We start from the raw sequence: 14,852 nt of genomic DNA on the forward strand, positions 1-14,852 counted from the left end.
GAGACAAAGCCATCAAAATGAGGACGTGGAATGAGCATCACTGCACCCGTCCACAGAGCCCGATGGAAGCTATTTTAGAACACAGTAAGCTGTCCCCTTCCAGCCTCCTACTCTGGACACTGGGAGGCATTTATTACCCTGAGGTGTAGTACAGTCCAAAAAGAAATATATTCTAGAGCAATTTGGGCACATTTGCGGATGACTTACTTCCTAAGCAATACAGAGGAACATTCTTAGCCTTATGAAGGACAACCATGGCACCGTCCAACCACCCTGTGGTGCTTACACAGAGCCAGCTGGAAGATAACAGATGTGCCCTGAGCAGCTCCCAGTCCGAATAACTCCCAAGAGAAGCAGGCACTGCTCCTGTGGCCACCAGGCAGCCCTAAGATTCCATCACATCATGACTCAAAGAGGAATCATGATGTCCTCAACTTCCCAACACCACCCTGGGCTTGGTCTCCCATCTCCCATCTTTTAACACAGCTCCAGATTCAGCTCTGGAAGGAGCCGGCTTCCCAGCACTGGCCTGTACACCACCCTCATTATTCCTACCCCCTCATTTTACTCCAGCTGTTCACCCCCGCTGGAATGCCGCAAACCCATCCGCCTTTCCAAATTCCACCTAATCCTCAAGACCTACCTCTTAATGCTCCTCCATTAAAGCTCCCTCTAATCTATGCTGATCAGCTCCTTTCCTGAAACTATTCACAACACGAAAGATCTGTTTACCCTTATTCGCACTCAATTACTATCCATCTTCCACAGTTTGCTCAATGTTTTATCTGAGCTAGTTCTGACCTAACAAGACAGCAACATCGTAAAGGTGGGGCTAAGACAACCATTAACATAAACCATCTTGCCTTGTTTTAAACAAATCATTTTAGGAACTCCTTGACTCACCAACTAGACTCTAAGCCTCCTGAGTGCAGGGGACTAGACTCTAATGCCTCTCTGTAACCTCACTACATGGCACGGCGCCTGAATTTAGTAGGTAACCTAGAATGTTTGTACACGGTGATGACAGTATCCATGCAAACTTCACTACATGTACGGTGGGTGACCAAGGAGGATGGGTAAGTTGATCTGAGCAAAGGTTTCTGCCTAAATCTCTAACCCACTGCACTAAGTCCAAAGTTCATGACATAGATCGAATGACTGAGTCTACAAACAATTACCGGGCACCAAATGTGGGCCTCTGTTCTGAGTGCTGTGAGAAGAACGAACAAAAAAGATAACTGGGTTTCTGCTCCTGAAGGGCTTACCACCTATGTGGTGATCAGGGACAGATACATACACACACACACACACACACACACAGAAAAGCAAATTTTAAGAGCATCATACAAGTAATAAGACACAGACTGAAGACCATATAAATGCAGGGGTAACCAATGTGCTGTGAATCAGGAAGGCCCCGTAGGGAAGATGATTTCTAACCTGAGAGTGGGTACTCCCCTACACACACTTTCCCACCTGGCTTTTTTAAACTTTAACCTAGAGCAAGTAAGTACTTTGTTGTTTGGCTGGTACTTGCCTTGGAGCGTTGGGCAATCTTGAAGTGAAGCACTGACTTCACAATACTAGCCTAATGTTTGCATTTGATGTAAAATCATGTATCAACCAGACCTGCCTATGGTCTTGTGGGTATTTTTTTCTTTTTCCTCTCTCTCTTTTTTTTTAAAAGGAAAATAAGGGCTTCCCTGGTGGCGCAGTGGTTGGGAGTCCGCCTGCCGATGCAGGCGACGCGGGTTCATGCCCCGGTCCGGGAAGATCCCACATGCCGCGGAGCGGCTGGGCCCGTGAGCCATGGCCGCTGAACCTGCGCGTCCGGAGCCTGTGCTCCGCAACGGGAGAGGCCACAACAGTGAGAGGCCCGCGTGCCGCAAAAAAAAGAAAATAAATAAAGGGCTCAAATCTACATGAAAAAGAAAAGGAGAGCCCAAGAGCCAGGCTTTCCAAGTGAACCAAGAGACATTAAGCAACTGTATGATTTTTTTTTAATTAAGCATGATTTGGGGGACTCAAAATATGCACGGTGTTTACAAGGCACATTAGAAAATTAGACATCCTTGCCCTTGAGCAACATGTAATGTTGCTGGAAAGACAAGAACACATGAAATGTCATTAGATAACAAGGAAATATAATCAGGCGGGCTCTCGCGTAAGTCGCCAAGAGCTAGAAAGGAGTGGAGGGGGAGGTGCTGGTGTGGGAACTACTGCAGAAGGTTCTGTAGGACCTGGGGGACTCGGGCTCATGCTAGGAAAGCGGGAGATACTGGAGTACAAAGAGAAGTCAGGAGAGCATCCTAGATGGAGGGACTGGGCTGAGGGAGCAGAGGTGGGAAGGAGACCTGTGACGTGGAGTGAACCAGCCCTTGCGGCAGAGCGAGGAGACTGGCACATCTGGGGTTCAGGAAGCACACTGGGTGACGTTGAACGGGGTGAGAGGGCTGGAGTGGGGTCCCTTATTGTCAATGAGATGAATTCCCACAGCTGTGTAGGCTGCCCTTGGGCAGAAAGCCTGACCAAGGATCCATGTCCTCATTCAGGTTTTGAATGTGTCTAGCTAATCCTTGGAGATCTTCAAGAGAAACACTCAAATCCACGAAAGGAACCCCTTCCCCACCCTGAAGACTCACTGTGCTCCAAGGACATGACAACCCTGCCTAAAATAGGGGCAGTATCAGCGCCATGCAAACCTGTTCTGAGAGGCTAGGAGAGCTATTTTAGCAGCCAGGCTGCCTCCCAGCCAGTCCGATAGCAGGGAAATGCATGGGGGTGCTAATTTCCAGAGAATATCAGAAAGCACCAGAAAGTGGGGCAGCCACACAGTGGACCAGCATTTCCCCCTGACTTCCTGACCACCCCAAAGAACCTCACCAAATGGGAGGGGCTGTGTCAGCTGCGCCAGGACATGCAGAGCGAAGGCAAGGAAGCCAAAAAATTGCGAAGGGGCTGTGGCTCCCATGCCCCACTACCACTAATTCCCCTAAAGCCCTGGTACAGGAGAAAAGACAGACTCCTGTGGCATGGCGATATAGTTACCTTTAGAGAAGCTCCCTTGTCACCAGCAAAATGTGACCTTCATACTTTTCTTATCTTAATATCTGGATAAACATTTGTTGTGCAATCACACAAATAAAGGTTCTAAGGGTGAAATGTGGTGTGTCCAGTAACACCACGCAGCTCTGAACCCGGGCACCAGAAAGTCCTTTTGGCTCTGGAGATGACTTCTCTCTCTCTTTACCCTGCGCACCAAAATTAGCTTCATCAACCTCAGCCAGTGCTGGAGTGAAGGCTGCCATGCTAAAATAGTATCTGAGAACTCTTGGAAACACGGGAGAGAAACACAAGGTTACGGTGGTTTACAAACACTGAAGAAAGCAATTTCACTGGAGTGCTTCTTAAACCAAATAGAGAGGGAAGGAGCGTTATTGGGGTTTAGCCTGGAATCTTCACAGAGTGCATGATATTCTTCTAGCTCCCTGAATTCTCCACATGGCATATTTTATATACCGTGATATACTCAATTAAACATGAGTATTTTCATTCAGAAAAATAGTGTGGAGGTTATATGTTCATCAAAGAGTGGTTATCAAATGATCTGTGTTTTACTTGCACGGTCCTATTATTTCTAGAACACTCTGTAGAAACATCACAGAGTCCCAGTTCCCCATATATTTGACCGTCCAGAATTGATTTTTTAAATTTTGTTTTGAAGTTCTGAAGAATGGGCCCTCGAACAGCTCCTCACAGGCACAATTTTCTGCTGTTTCCACGTGGAATTCATAAACAGAGACAGCAGCTGATTTTGTGTGCACACAAAAAGCCATTCTTTCCTGCAACTGTGTATGACGTATTTTCCAGGACAATCTTTCTCAATACTCCAAAGTGCTTCAGCAACAGGAAGCTGTTAAGGTAGGAAGGAGGCCTGTAGATATTTGCTGTAATTACTCATTAGTAATGAGAGTAGTTAGCATTGAAGTTTGAGTCACCCCCTTCGTGCTCATGCTCCTTCATTAGCTTATAACAGGTGCCCAAGAGGACACCTGGGTCCAGTTGTAGCTTTCACTGCAGGTGACATGGTTTGCTTCTTTTCACAGCTCAATTTCTCAAACATAAAATTAGGATAATGTGTTACCCTTCCTTCCCCCTGCCCTCTACCCAGAGGCAGTCAGGACAAATCTTATTCAAAGTGGTAACAATATGAAAAATTTGAATCAAGGGTAAAATATACATATTTGTTAATATAAATACAGCATCGAGAGAGAGAGAGAGAGAGAGAGAGAGAGAGAGACAGAGAGAGAGAGAGAGAGAGAGACAGAGACAGAGAACTGTACGACTAGATACCCGGCACAGTGATTTAAATGATTATTACCAAAAAAAAAAAATCATACACTTTAACCAATGTATTTTTAAAGGATTTATAAAATGCTTCTGAACACAGATTGAGGCCATGTGTCCCCTTATTCATAGTGAGCCACTGACTCCCCACACTCATATGTCAAGAGCAGGGAGACTCAGACTGAAAATGAGACCAAAAGAGTCAACTAAAGCTGTTATAGAATTGATGAACTTCTAAAAAGACTATCATATCAGCTGTACCCCCAGCATCTGTGGGCAGCCAACATCGCAATGGGGGTTAGTTAACCTCCAACATTACAAGTGTGAGTACAGAAAATGGAGTCATTTTCCCACTCGTGTGCTTTATTATACAGCTTCATCCAATAAAATCACTCATCTGTTATGATTCCTAGCACTAACCTCTCAGGTTTGAATTTTTTATTCGAAAGTACCATGGATATGGGATGCAGAAAGTCACTGGAGGAATATAAGAAGAGATTTCTAACAATCCACTTCCTTGGCTTTGTAAAATTCGGAAAACGCCAGATGGGGGCATGGCAAATCAATATATATTTTTTAATGGGGTAATTTTCCTTACTGACAAACCACCTTTTCTGAAATATCTATCCACATGAGAAAAGGACCTGCTTCCCAGAGTCATTATCTCACATAGAAGTTACTTGTAACTTTAAAACTAAAGAATTTTTCCAAGTGAAGGGGGGAAAATGTGCCTCCTGGGAACATGTAAAGGCTCTGATGGTCATGTCATATTATAAGTTTGCTGATGTACAACTGGCCCCTGGAAACAGTCTAAGGAGGTCAAGCAAACTGGTACTCTTGAGAATACAGGAGAAAACAAGACCACTTAGAGGTAGATAACATTCTGGTCTATTCCACACACCTGTCTTCTTGGCTCCAGAGAGCTCACAGGGCCCCGTCACTCTTCTTGATCTCACACTTGCAGATCAGTTCTGTGGCTTTCCATAGCGGGACCAGACCATTGGTGACAAACTGCACCAACCTCTACTTGAAAATCACAGATACTGGCACGCCATGCAATGGCCACCACACACACAGTGATATGCAATTGCCAATATGGCTTGCTTCTCTCTCTCTGTTATGATATGTTCATGCAGTTGTGTTCTACAGCACCGGGAAAACTCAACAAGCCCTTTGAGGTTCACAGTGCAGAGGCCAGTGGTGTGATGGCTGTGAAAGCTTGGGGCTCATCAGAGAAGGGCTCTATAAAAACGCACCATACTATTATTGCAATGATCATAGCTATTCTTCATTTTCCCGTCCATTCTCTCCTTCCTGTGCTCACAATTTCAAAAGATCAAAAGGGCCAGGGGCAGTCTTATGCAACTTGATTTGGAGATGGCTCTCCAGAAGCCACGGAGGAAGAGCTTCCAACAGGTTCTTCGGCACAATGGAGTCTGAAGGTTACAGGAATTACTTAAGTCTTGCCACCTGTTAAGAGTGGGAGGTGGAAAGCTTTGAACTTCTTGGGGGTAGTAGAGAACCATCTCCTGCCAGAGTGGAGGAAAACCCATGAAAAATTAGAGTTTCTAGGGCTTCCAAGTCTACCGTTCATATCTTCAATCCCTGTCTGCGTGTGAGGTTCCATACAAGTGATGAATCGCAAAAGAGAAAAGTAATTATAATAATTGTAAATACAACAGCAAAAGCAGTTATCATTTATAGAGTACTTTCCATGGGTTGGGCATGGTACTAGATACTTTATAGATATCTTAGGTAAGGTAAGGCAGTGTGGATCACTAGTTAAGAGTACTGGCTCTGGGGAAATCAGCTTGGTGCTTTGTGTCCACCTAGAGGGGTGGGATAGGGAGGGTGTGAGGGAGACGCAAGAGGGAGGGGATATGGGGATATATGTATACGCATAGCTGATTCACTTTGTTATACAGCAGAAACTAACACAACAATGTAAAGCAATTATACTCCAATAAAGATGTTAAAAAGTAAATAAATAAAAGTTTAAAAAACATACTAACAACAACAAAAAAAAGAGTACAGGCTCTGGAGGCATTCTGCCCCATTCGAATCCCAGCTCCACCCATACTACCTATTTGACCTTTGGCAATTCACCTTTCTATACTTTGGCTTTCCCATCAGTGAAATGGGGATAATAACAGGGCTTATCTCACGGGTTGTTATGAGGATTAAAAGAGTTCACCCATGGAAAGCTCTGAGGACAGTGCTTACACAAATAAGACTAAGTGTTTGAGTTTTTTGTTTCGTCCTATTGCAGATATAAGGACACACACATTCCTAGTACCTAAAAAGACCTCCAATAACTGTTTGAAGATGATAGAAAACATGAGGATAATATTTCATGGCCATTTTAAGAAGCAGTAACAAAATGAACCACACCATACATATATACAATGGAATATTACTCAGTCATTAAAAAGGAACAAAAGGGTGCAATTTGCAGAGACATGGATGGACCCAGAGGCTGTCATACACAGTGAAGTAAGTCAGAAGAAAAAAATGAATATCGTATAATATCGCTTATACGTGAAATCTAGAAAGATGATACAGATGAACTTATTTGCAAAGCAGAAGTAGAGACACACACATAGAGAATGGATGTATGGATACTGGGGGAGAGGGTGGAGGAAGGGAGGGGTGGGATGAACTGGGAGATTGAGATTGACATATATACACTACTATGTATAAAACAGGTAACTAATGAGAACCTACTGTACAGCACAGGGAACTCTACTCAGTGCTCTGTGATGACCTAAATGGGAAGGAAATCCAAAAAAGAGGGGATATATGTATAGCCGATTCACTTTGCTGTACAGCAGAAGCTAACACAACATTGTACAGCAACTGTACTCCAATAAAAATTTTTAAAAATTACTAAAAAGAATGAACCACACCAGAACTAAGCCTGTGCAGGGCACTCAGTTCCCCTTCCTCCCATTACTGAGGGTAGACATGTGGGTGGACAGACAGGTGGGTACAGGTAAGGTTAAGCTGCACTACAGAATCTTTACTAGATGTACACACCAACCTCCTCCCCCATCTCCAAGACAGGGAGAGACACTGGCAGTGAAATGTAGGACCCCTCTGAGACCTGAACAGTAAGACCCTAAAAGGTAAGGCACTCACCAAATCAGACATCCAAGAGCAAGGGCTTGCCTTCTCCAGATCACAGAACTTTTGAAAGCCTATTAGAGCTGAACTGACTTCCCTTGGAGAAAAATATGCTTTTATCCATAACACCAGCAGCCAATTTCAGAGGCTCCTGGACCACCCCTCTGAATCCCATTCACAAAGCCCAGATTAAGAAACTCCCTCTCCCTTCTTGGTCTTCCTAGAATCATAGCTATCTCCACGATTATCCTCAGTGGGACCAGAATCTCTATCCCTAGCCTCCCTCCGTGCCCCTCACCAAAGCAAGTGTACAAAGAAGAGTAAACATTCAACTCTGGGGGCTCTTCTTTCTATGGTGTCAGAGAACACCACAGGGATACCCTTGAACCCCCCCCCCCCACTTTTCATTACTCTCATTACCCTCAACACTGACTCCCTCTGTTTGACCTCCCTCAGAGCCAGTCTTCATGCTGGTGATCTAGGCCTACCCTGTGTGATTCCAGGGAAAACCAGGAACCCATTCTCCCACTCCCCAACACACAATATTTTTCAATAATTGTCTGTGCTTAAATGTATAGTTATTGACTGAAATGCTATTAAGATCTTCTTGGACTTCCCTGGTGGCGCAGTGGTTGAGAGTCCACCTGCCGATGCGGTGGACGCGGGTTCGTGCCCTCGTCCGGGAAGATCCCACGTGTCGCGGAGCGGCTGGGCCGGTGAGCCATGGCTGCTGAGCCTGCGCGTCCGGAGCCTGTGCTCCGCAACGGGAGAGGCCACAACAGTGAGAGGCCCGCGTACCGCAAAAAAAAAAGAACTTCTTATCTTTAGCTTCAAAAGATTTGATCTCAACAGAAAAGTGACAGGTAAGCTGCCAGCTACTGTATTTTTAGTTAAGCTTCCTTGTGTGTCCTTCCCCTCCCCACAAACAAACTAAGCAACTTGAAGACCAGGACCACATTCCCTTATTTCTTAATATCTCTTTAGCATTTTATCCAAAGACGGAGTAGGTGTTCAATACACATTTGTTGTCTTTATTGGTTTACATCGTGAATAGCAGAGCTGGTTTTCATCACGAAACTAGACATTGGTACTGGGGAGGGTGGGGGTAAAGGGTACTGGGGACCCTGAGAGCAAACATTGCTAACTTTACAATATTGGCAAAAGCCCTACCTGCTATGAACTATCAATGATGGTCAGTACCAAATACAATAGGGAAGATTCATTAGGCTAAAATGAAAACACATGTTGGTATGGGACAGAACTGAGGAAAATACAAAAAAATAAGCCAATATCACTGGAGAGATTTCCGGAGAAGTAGAAAAGCCTAAATCTTGAGATAATTAATGACAGCAAATATTTTCAAATGTATTGGGCTGAAATCCTGGAGCACTAAGAATTATCTAATTGGTTCCTTCTATTTGTAAACATTTTACAGAATAGATTCCTAGAAAGTTGAGGATCACCCTACACACACACACACACACACACACACACACAAAGAGAGAGACACAGACTGACTTACATTCAAAGTGAATTAAACAGTTTTGTTCTCATGGTTTTCACTCCTAGTGAAAATGCCAACTTATTCAATACAGGAATCAATCTATCAATAGTAGCTGCTTGAATGTCTCTGCTGACAGGTAGTTCTCTGCCTCATAAAGCAATTTGCTCCACTGGAGAATAGTCCCTGCATAAAATAATTGTAAGCTTCCCATCAGCAATGCTGAAAAAAACCTGTAGTCATAGCATTCTTTTGAACTTAATGAAAGCTGTGTGAATTAAATTTTATTCACCTGAACCTATAACGTGTTACATCAATTCCTTATCACACCTGCATTCTGGTAATGCAATTGGAAAGAGACATCAAATGTTGAAGGAATGTTTATAGTATATTTAAATTGAGGAAAACTGTCCAGCAATATTTTTGCCTTCTGAATAGAAAAAAAGGTGGGCTTTGATTTTATTTTAGCAGAGGAACCACTACATCCAGTTGGCAGGGGGAGACAGAGATAGAAAACTTCTGATCTGCTACCCCTGATCTTCCTCCCACCGAAGGCCCCACACTAAGCAATTGAAGCTTTCTGGAAAGCAGCTCTGAGCTGGGTCTGGCTTTGGGAATGGACTTTGATCCCTGATTATCCAAAGATCCAACTTATATTTACCCAAACCACTCTCCAATCCCCATGTACCTAAGAACTTCCAGACTATTTTCTCTTCCAGGGAAGGGGCTCAGAAATTGTTTTTATCAGGAAGTGAGTAGCCCAGACACTTTCTAGCTCTTCACAGAACCAGGAACCCTGATTAATGAGACCTTCACTTCACTCCTGACAGATGAGTGCAGAAAGTGAGTGAGTGCAGCACCCTTAGCAAGCTTGTTTCTGGCCATCTCTGATGTCACTAGGAATGCCCACCACGGCTAAGAGCACACTCTGAAACCCAGTCGGCCAGCCAACGTTTAGAAAGCAAACTCTTTTTTATTAAACATTAACATCTCCATCGATGCATGAACTTTCTCGAACAAAATAATCCTGTCCACTTCTTGCAAGACTGTTGTTAGAAGGAACATTGCTAATGTTCCATGAATCTGGAATTTTGGGGAAGAAATGGCTCTGCGGAACCAGAAGAATCACATCTTAAGAACCTATACACAGAATCCTAATCTGAAAGCCCCCATAGCAGGTGTCACACCAAACTTGTGAGGCACTCTGGCAAAGCTAAGGACCGCCACTTACATGACACACCAACTTTCAATGCATTGGTTCACATATTTGAATTTCACCTTGGTCCTGCAGGGAGCATGCCCCCAGCAAACAGAGCCAGACTAGAAAAGTAAATACGTCTCAAAACAATTAGCCCAACATGAATTGGACAACCTTTCTTAGGACTCCGGTTGGTGAGGGACACACTGTTTGCCCTGCCAGTCTGCGACATAAAACCAAAGGCAAGGCGCAGAAAGCAGACACGCGGGGCCGCCGCCTCTAGCCTCCTAGGCATCTCACAGGCAATCCCCACAGTGGTTCTTAAACCTGCCGCTCTAGTGAATAATTCGGAGTCTGATTACCCAACTTTTTCCTGCTCCGATTCTGGCTCCCTCTATCTCTAACGAAAGAGGCACTACAGCCAGGTATGTCGAAATAGTTCTGCCCCTACTCCCAAGTTTCTTGCGACGATTAACATACATAATAGCACAGGACCCGCGCAAAGCCGCGCGGGAGAAGCTGACACTTCACACATCTGTCAAGATTACCATCAGGCCCCACCTCCGTGATTGCAACATTCACCGACAGGCATCACACTTGTAAAATGTACAATAAGTTCCCTCGCCGGCTCCAGAGCCCAGCGCGCGCAGAGGAGCTGACTATAATTTTGTCTTCTGATCGTTCAATCATTATTATTGGCAGGCTATACTGGCTTAACAAAATGCGTTGGAATCTTCAAGTCCCTTCCCTGCTTCGCTGCCCTTCAAAGACACAGGACTCCTGGGCTGCTCCGAGGCCCCCGGGGGCGAGCGACGGCTGCAGTCTCAGGGCCCAGAACGGCCAGGGCAAGGCTCCCTCAGCCGTCTCAAGGCTGGGGGCGCCACCGTGACGCGGGAGGGGAGCCGCGGCCGCAACCCGGGAGCCGGGCTCAATCCCCTCCCCCCAGCGATCCGGGAGCGAAGGGCCCGGGCGCTCGGCCAGAACGGGCTCGATTCGCTCCTGTTTATCAAATCCTTATCGGTGCCCCGAGGTGGGAACCGCCGCTTTCGACCAGAGGATACACGGTTTCTGGCTCCGGTCCCACAGTGGAAGTCGGAGCAAGAGTAAATCGACCCAAGCACTGAGCTCTTCGGGCTCCCCGGCTCGAGGCCGGTCACCCCCGCCCATCGCGGCTGGGTCCCCATCCCCGAACCACCGCACAGCCTTCCAGCAGCTGATCTCCCGCGGCTCAGGCCCTTCAGCCGGCCGCGCGTTCGATTACAGTTCTCCGCACACCAGCCCCGCCAGCCGCCGTCGAATACGGGGCTGAAAGCTCCAGCCCGCGGGACAGCACGAATGGAGGTTGGGAGGAGAAGGGGGTCAGGCGGCTAGCCACGCACGACTGCGGGAGGCAAGGCGGTTCCCACGTCTGCACGCCACGCCGTGCGCTCTCACCCTCGCCGGGAGAGGGCAGTGAGGTTGCCTCTCCGCTAGTGCTGAGAGGCTGGCGAGGGCAGGCGGGCAGATCGTGGCTGCCCTTCTCTGTCCTCTTGGGAGAGAGACACCGGGACCTGCCGGGAGCGCCCGGTGTCGCCATCCCCTCCCCACACACCAAGACACCTGCCTCCGCGAGGCAGCCCGGCCCACTACCCACTCTCCCGCCGAGGCAAGGTGCGGGATCAGGAAAGGGGCTTCTCCCATCTTCCGTGGGGTCTGGAACCCTGGAGTGGGGCCCTTTGCTGCGTCCTGGCCGCTCTGCCGGCCGCGCTCCGCCTCCGGCCCCTCGCCAGTCTGGGGAACAGCACGGGCAGAGCTCGTTTGGAAGAACCCCAAGGGTCCCGAGGAAAAGAGAGGAGTGAGTGCTGCCCCTCATGCGAGCCGTGAGAAAGTCGAAAGTTGACCTGAGCCGAGTCAACCAAGAAACATTTCAACATGCTGGCCGCGGGGGGTTGGTGCGGGGGTGGGTTTGGGGGGATGGATTTTGGAAGGTACCCCGGGAGCACCTCCGACCTCTAGGGCCATCTCCCTCGGCCTCTTGGCTTCGCTGCCCGCGCTGATTCCCGACTCCTTCGGGCCACAGAACTCACAACCGCGAAACCGCAGCCGCGCGTCCCCAGACGGGGCACCTGCCCTCCCCTGCCAAATTTTCCAAATCTATCCCCCGGCCTCAAAGACCGCTCCACGCTCCTCTCCCAGCGGTTCGCGGTCGCGCCGGTCCCGCGAAGCCCCGCCACTCCCACCCCCACCCTGAACCAGCTCCGGACGCCCGTTTACCTTTTTTTCTCCTTGTCAGCTGTCATTGTCGCGGGGGCCCTTTGAGACGCCGAGCACCTGAGCTCCAGGGCCGGTGGGGGCTGCCGCCGCTACCTTCGCTGTGGCCCTAGCCCACTCCCGGAGGCCCGCGCCCGTGTTAAAGGTCCCGAGTGCTCGCAGGTCCCGAGCGCCCGCACAGCCAGGTGGAAGTTTGCGGGCGGCTGGCTAGGTGCGGGGGAGGGGGGTGGAGAAAGGTGACGGGGAGGAACCTGCACGCGGAGGCGGGGTCGGGGAAAGGAGTGGGAGGAGGCTGTCACACGCAAAAGAAGGGCAGCGAGAAGGGGGCCGAGGTTCCCTTTTCCTTCGAAAAGGAGTCAGGAGTCACTCTTCTGGGTTTTCAAAAAAGAAGAAGTGGCTCAAACGACGGGAGTTGGCAGAGTCCGGGGCCGGGAGGACGCGGAGGCTGAGATGACCATACAGTCTCAGGACACTGCCGAGGATTGTACGGCCGCCTCAGGAAAGCTGGGGCGGGAGGCGACGGGCGCCGGAGCTGTGCGGCGGACCGCTCGCGAATGTCGGGCTCGCGGGGCCGCCAGCCCACTTTAAAAACTCCGGCGGCCCGCGGGGGGGGGGTGGGGCGGGCGCGAGGGGCGCGGGCGCAGCGGGCGGGGGCGGGCTCGCGCTAGAGGGCCCCGCCCCGCCCCGCCCGCGCCGCGCGCCCGGGCAGCCCACGGCGTCCCGGCCAATAGGGAAGCGCGGCCGCAGCCTCTGCCCTGACCCCGGCCCGCCCCACTGCCCCCGCGCTCCGCTCGGCTGCGGCCCGCCCGCCCCGCTTCCGCCCTCTGCGGTTCCAGAGGTTGTTTATGAGGTCTGCGGGGTGGCGGGGAGCTAGGAGGGATTCCGCACTGGGGAGGCGCACCTTAAGTGGGGCTAGGCGGCAACGAGGAGTCGGTCTCCGGGAGTGCTGCAGGAGCGGGAATGCTCCCGTGCGCTGGCGTCCTCCCACCTCTGCCCTGGGATCAGGGCACAACCGCGAGCGCCGAGGGTCCCGCGCTTCGCAGAGACGCTCGGCGGTGCCGCGCTCCCGCGTCCTTCGCCCCGCTGCATGTCCCCTTGGGCCCGGTGACGGTAATTCCGAGGGCCCCAGCGCTGCGCTCTCGGCCTGGGCGATGAGCTTTTTTTTTCCGGCAGAACGTAGCTGGCTTTGCCGTCCGAAAAGAGAGAGGCTGGGAGACCGAGCCTCTGCGCCTTTGGGTCCGCGGAAAATAGTGCAGTGAAATTGAGCTAGTGCTGTCTCTGCTCTTCTCTTCCTTTAGCTGGCACGTCGGTTGCTTGCGGGGTTGTGCTGAGCTAGCGGGGATGCGGGAGAGGAGGTCCTTCGAGCGGTCTGGTTTGCCGCATCCCGCTCCCAACACCTGGCCACCACCGTGCGGGTCCGGGCCGGTTCAGAATTGGAGAAGGCAGTCTGGCTTTACAATGTGATCTTGGGATAAAAGTTGACAGCGTGTCCTCAAATCGCAGAATTTCAGGGCTGCTCAGTGTATTTCTACGGTCCGATTGAAGCCCTGTTAAGGGACTGCAGGTGCTGGGTGTGGGGAGATCGTAGAGATCCAGGGGCAGGCCATTAGAGCCCAGGGATTTTTCCAGCTGCTAATCTTTAAGCGCTGTTATGGACCCGCGCCCGCTAGGGAGCCTCTGCTCTGACCTTCGCTGAGCTGCTCTCCCAATGAATCCCACCCTATTCCCTACCTACATGGCACCGATCCAGCAGGGATATTTCTGGAAGGGACCGGGGGCTCTTAATCTTTGAAGCTCATTTGAGAATGTCCCTGCAGGCTTCACAGGTATGAGTTGAAGAGAAGAGAATGCCTGGGTGGCACCCTGAGACCCTAAGCCTTGCTGTTCCTTTTCCCCCCTTAGTTTCCCCACATTTTATACAAAAATAATCTGCGTAATGAACCTTCAGGACTGTTATACTAAGTGAAATAAGCCAGTCACAAAAACACAAACACCGTGTGATTCCATTCTTGAAGTTTCTAAACTAGTCAGATTCATAGAAAACAAAAAAACTAGAAGAGGGTGGGGTGAGGGATTCGTGTTTAATAGGCATAGAGTTTGTGTTCTGCAAGGTGAGAAAGTTCTAGACAATGAACAATGTGAACATATTTAACAATACTGAACTGTACACTTAAAAATGGTCAAGGTGGTAAATTTATGCTTTTTTTAACCATAATACAAAAATAAATGTCAAGAAAAAGTAATATACATAAGAAGAATTTTTTTGGTATAAGTCTGTGTCACCACCGAAATACAAAATAAACGTGTTTTTCCTTTGCATCCTGTAAGAGGGGTGGAGATATTTTTCAGGAGTTTTTGGAAGGCATTGGAAAGCAGAATTAAGGATAGGCGAAAAAAGCAGTGGAGAACTGAGGAACCAGGCACATTTTCTCA

General features: G+C 49.1%; 1 protein-coding gene across 1 annotated transcript in view; it reads right to left on the bottom strand.

The window, feature by feature from the left end:
• Window positions 1–12,992, bottom strand: part of EPAS1 (endothelial PAS domain protein 1) — an 88,633-nt gene extending 75,641 nt beyond the window's left edge. The window contains exon 1 of the mRNA XM_067703061.1: window positions 12,423–12,992. Within this exon, the coding sequence (XP_067559162.1) occupies window positions 12,423–12,448 (26 nt within the window). The 5' untranslated portion in view covers window positions 12,449–12,992. The remainder of the gene's footprint in view (window positions 1–12,422) is intronic.
• Between the last annotated feature and the right edge of the window lie 1,860 nt (window positions 12,993–14,852).

Source organism: Pseudorca crassidens, chromosome 14 (assembly GCF_039906515.1).
Source record: "Pseudorca crassidens isolate mPseCra1 chromosome 14, mPseCra1.hap1, whole genome shotgun sequence".
NCBI lineage: Eukaryota > Metazoa > Chordata > Mammalia > Artiodactyla > Delphinidae > Pseudorca > Pseudorca crassidens.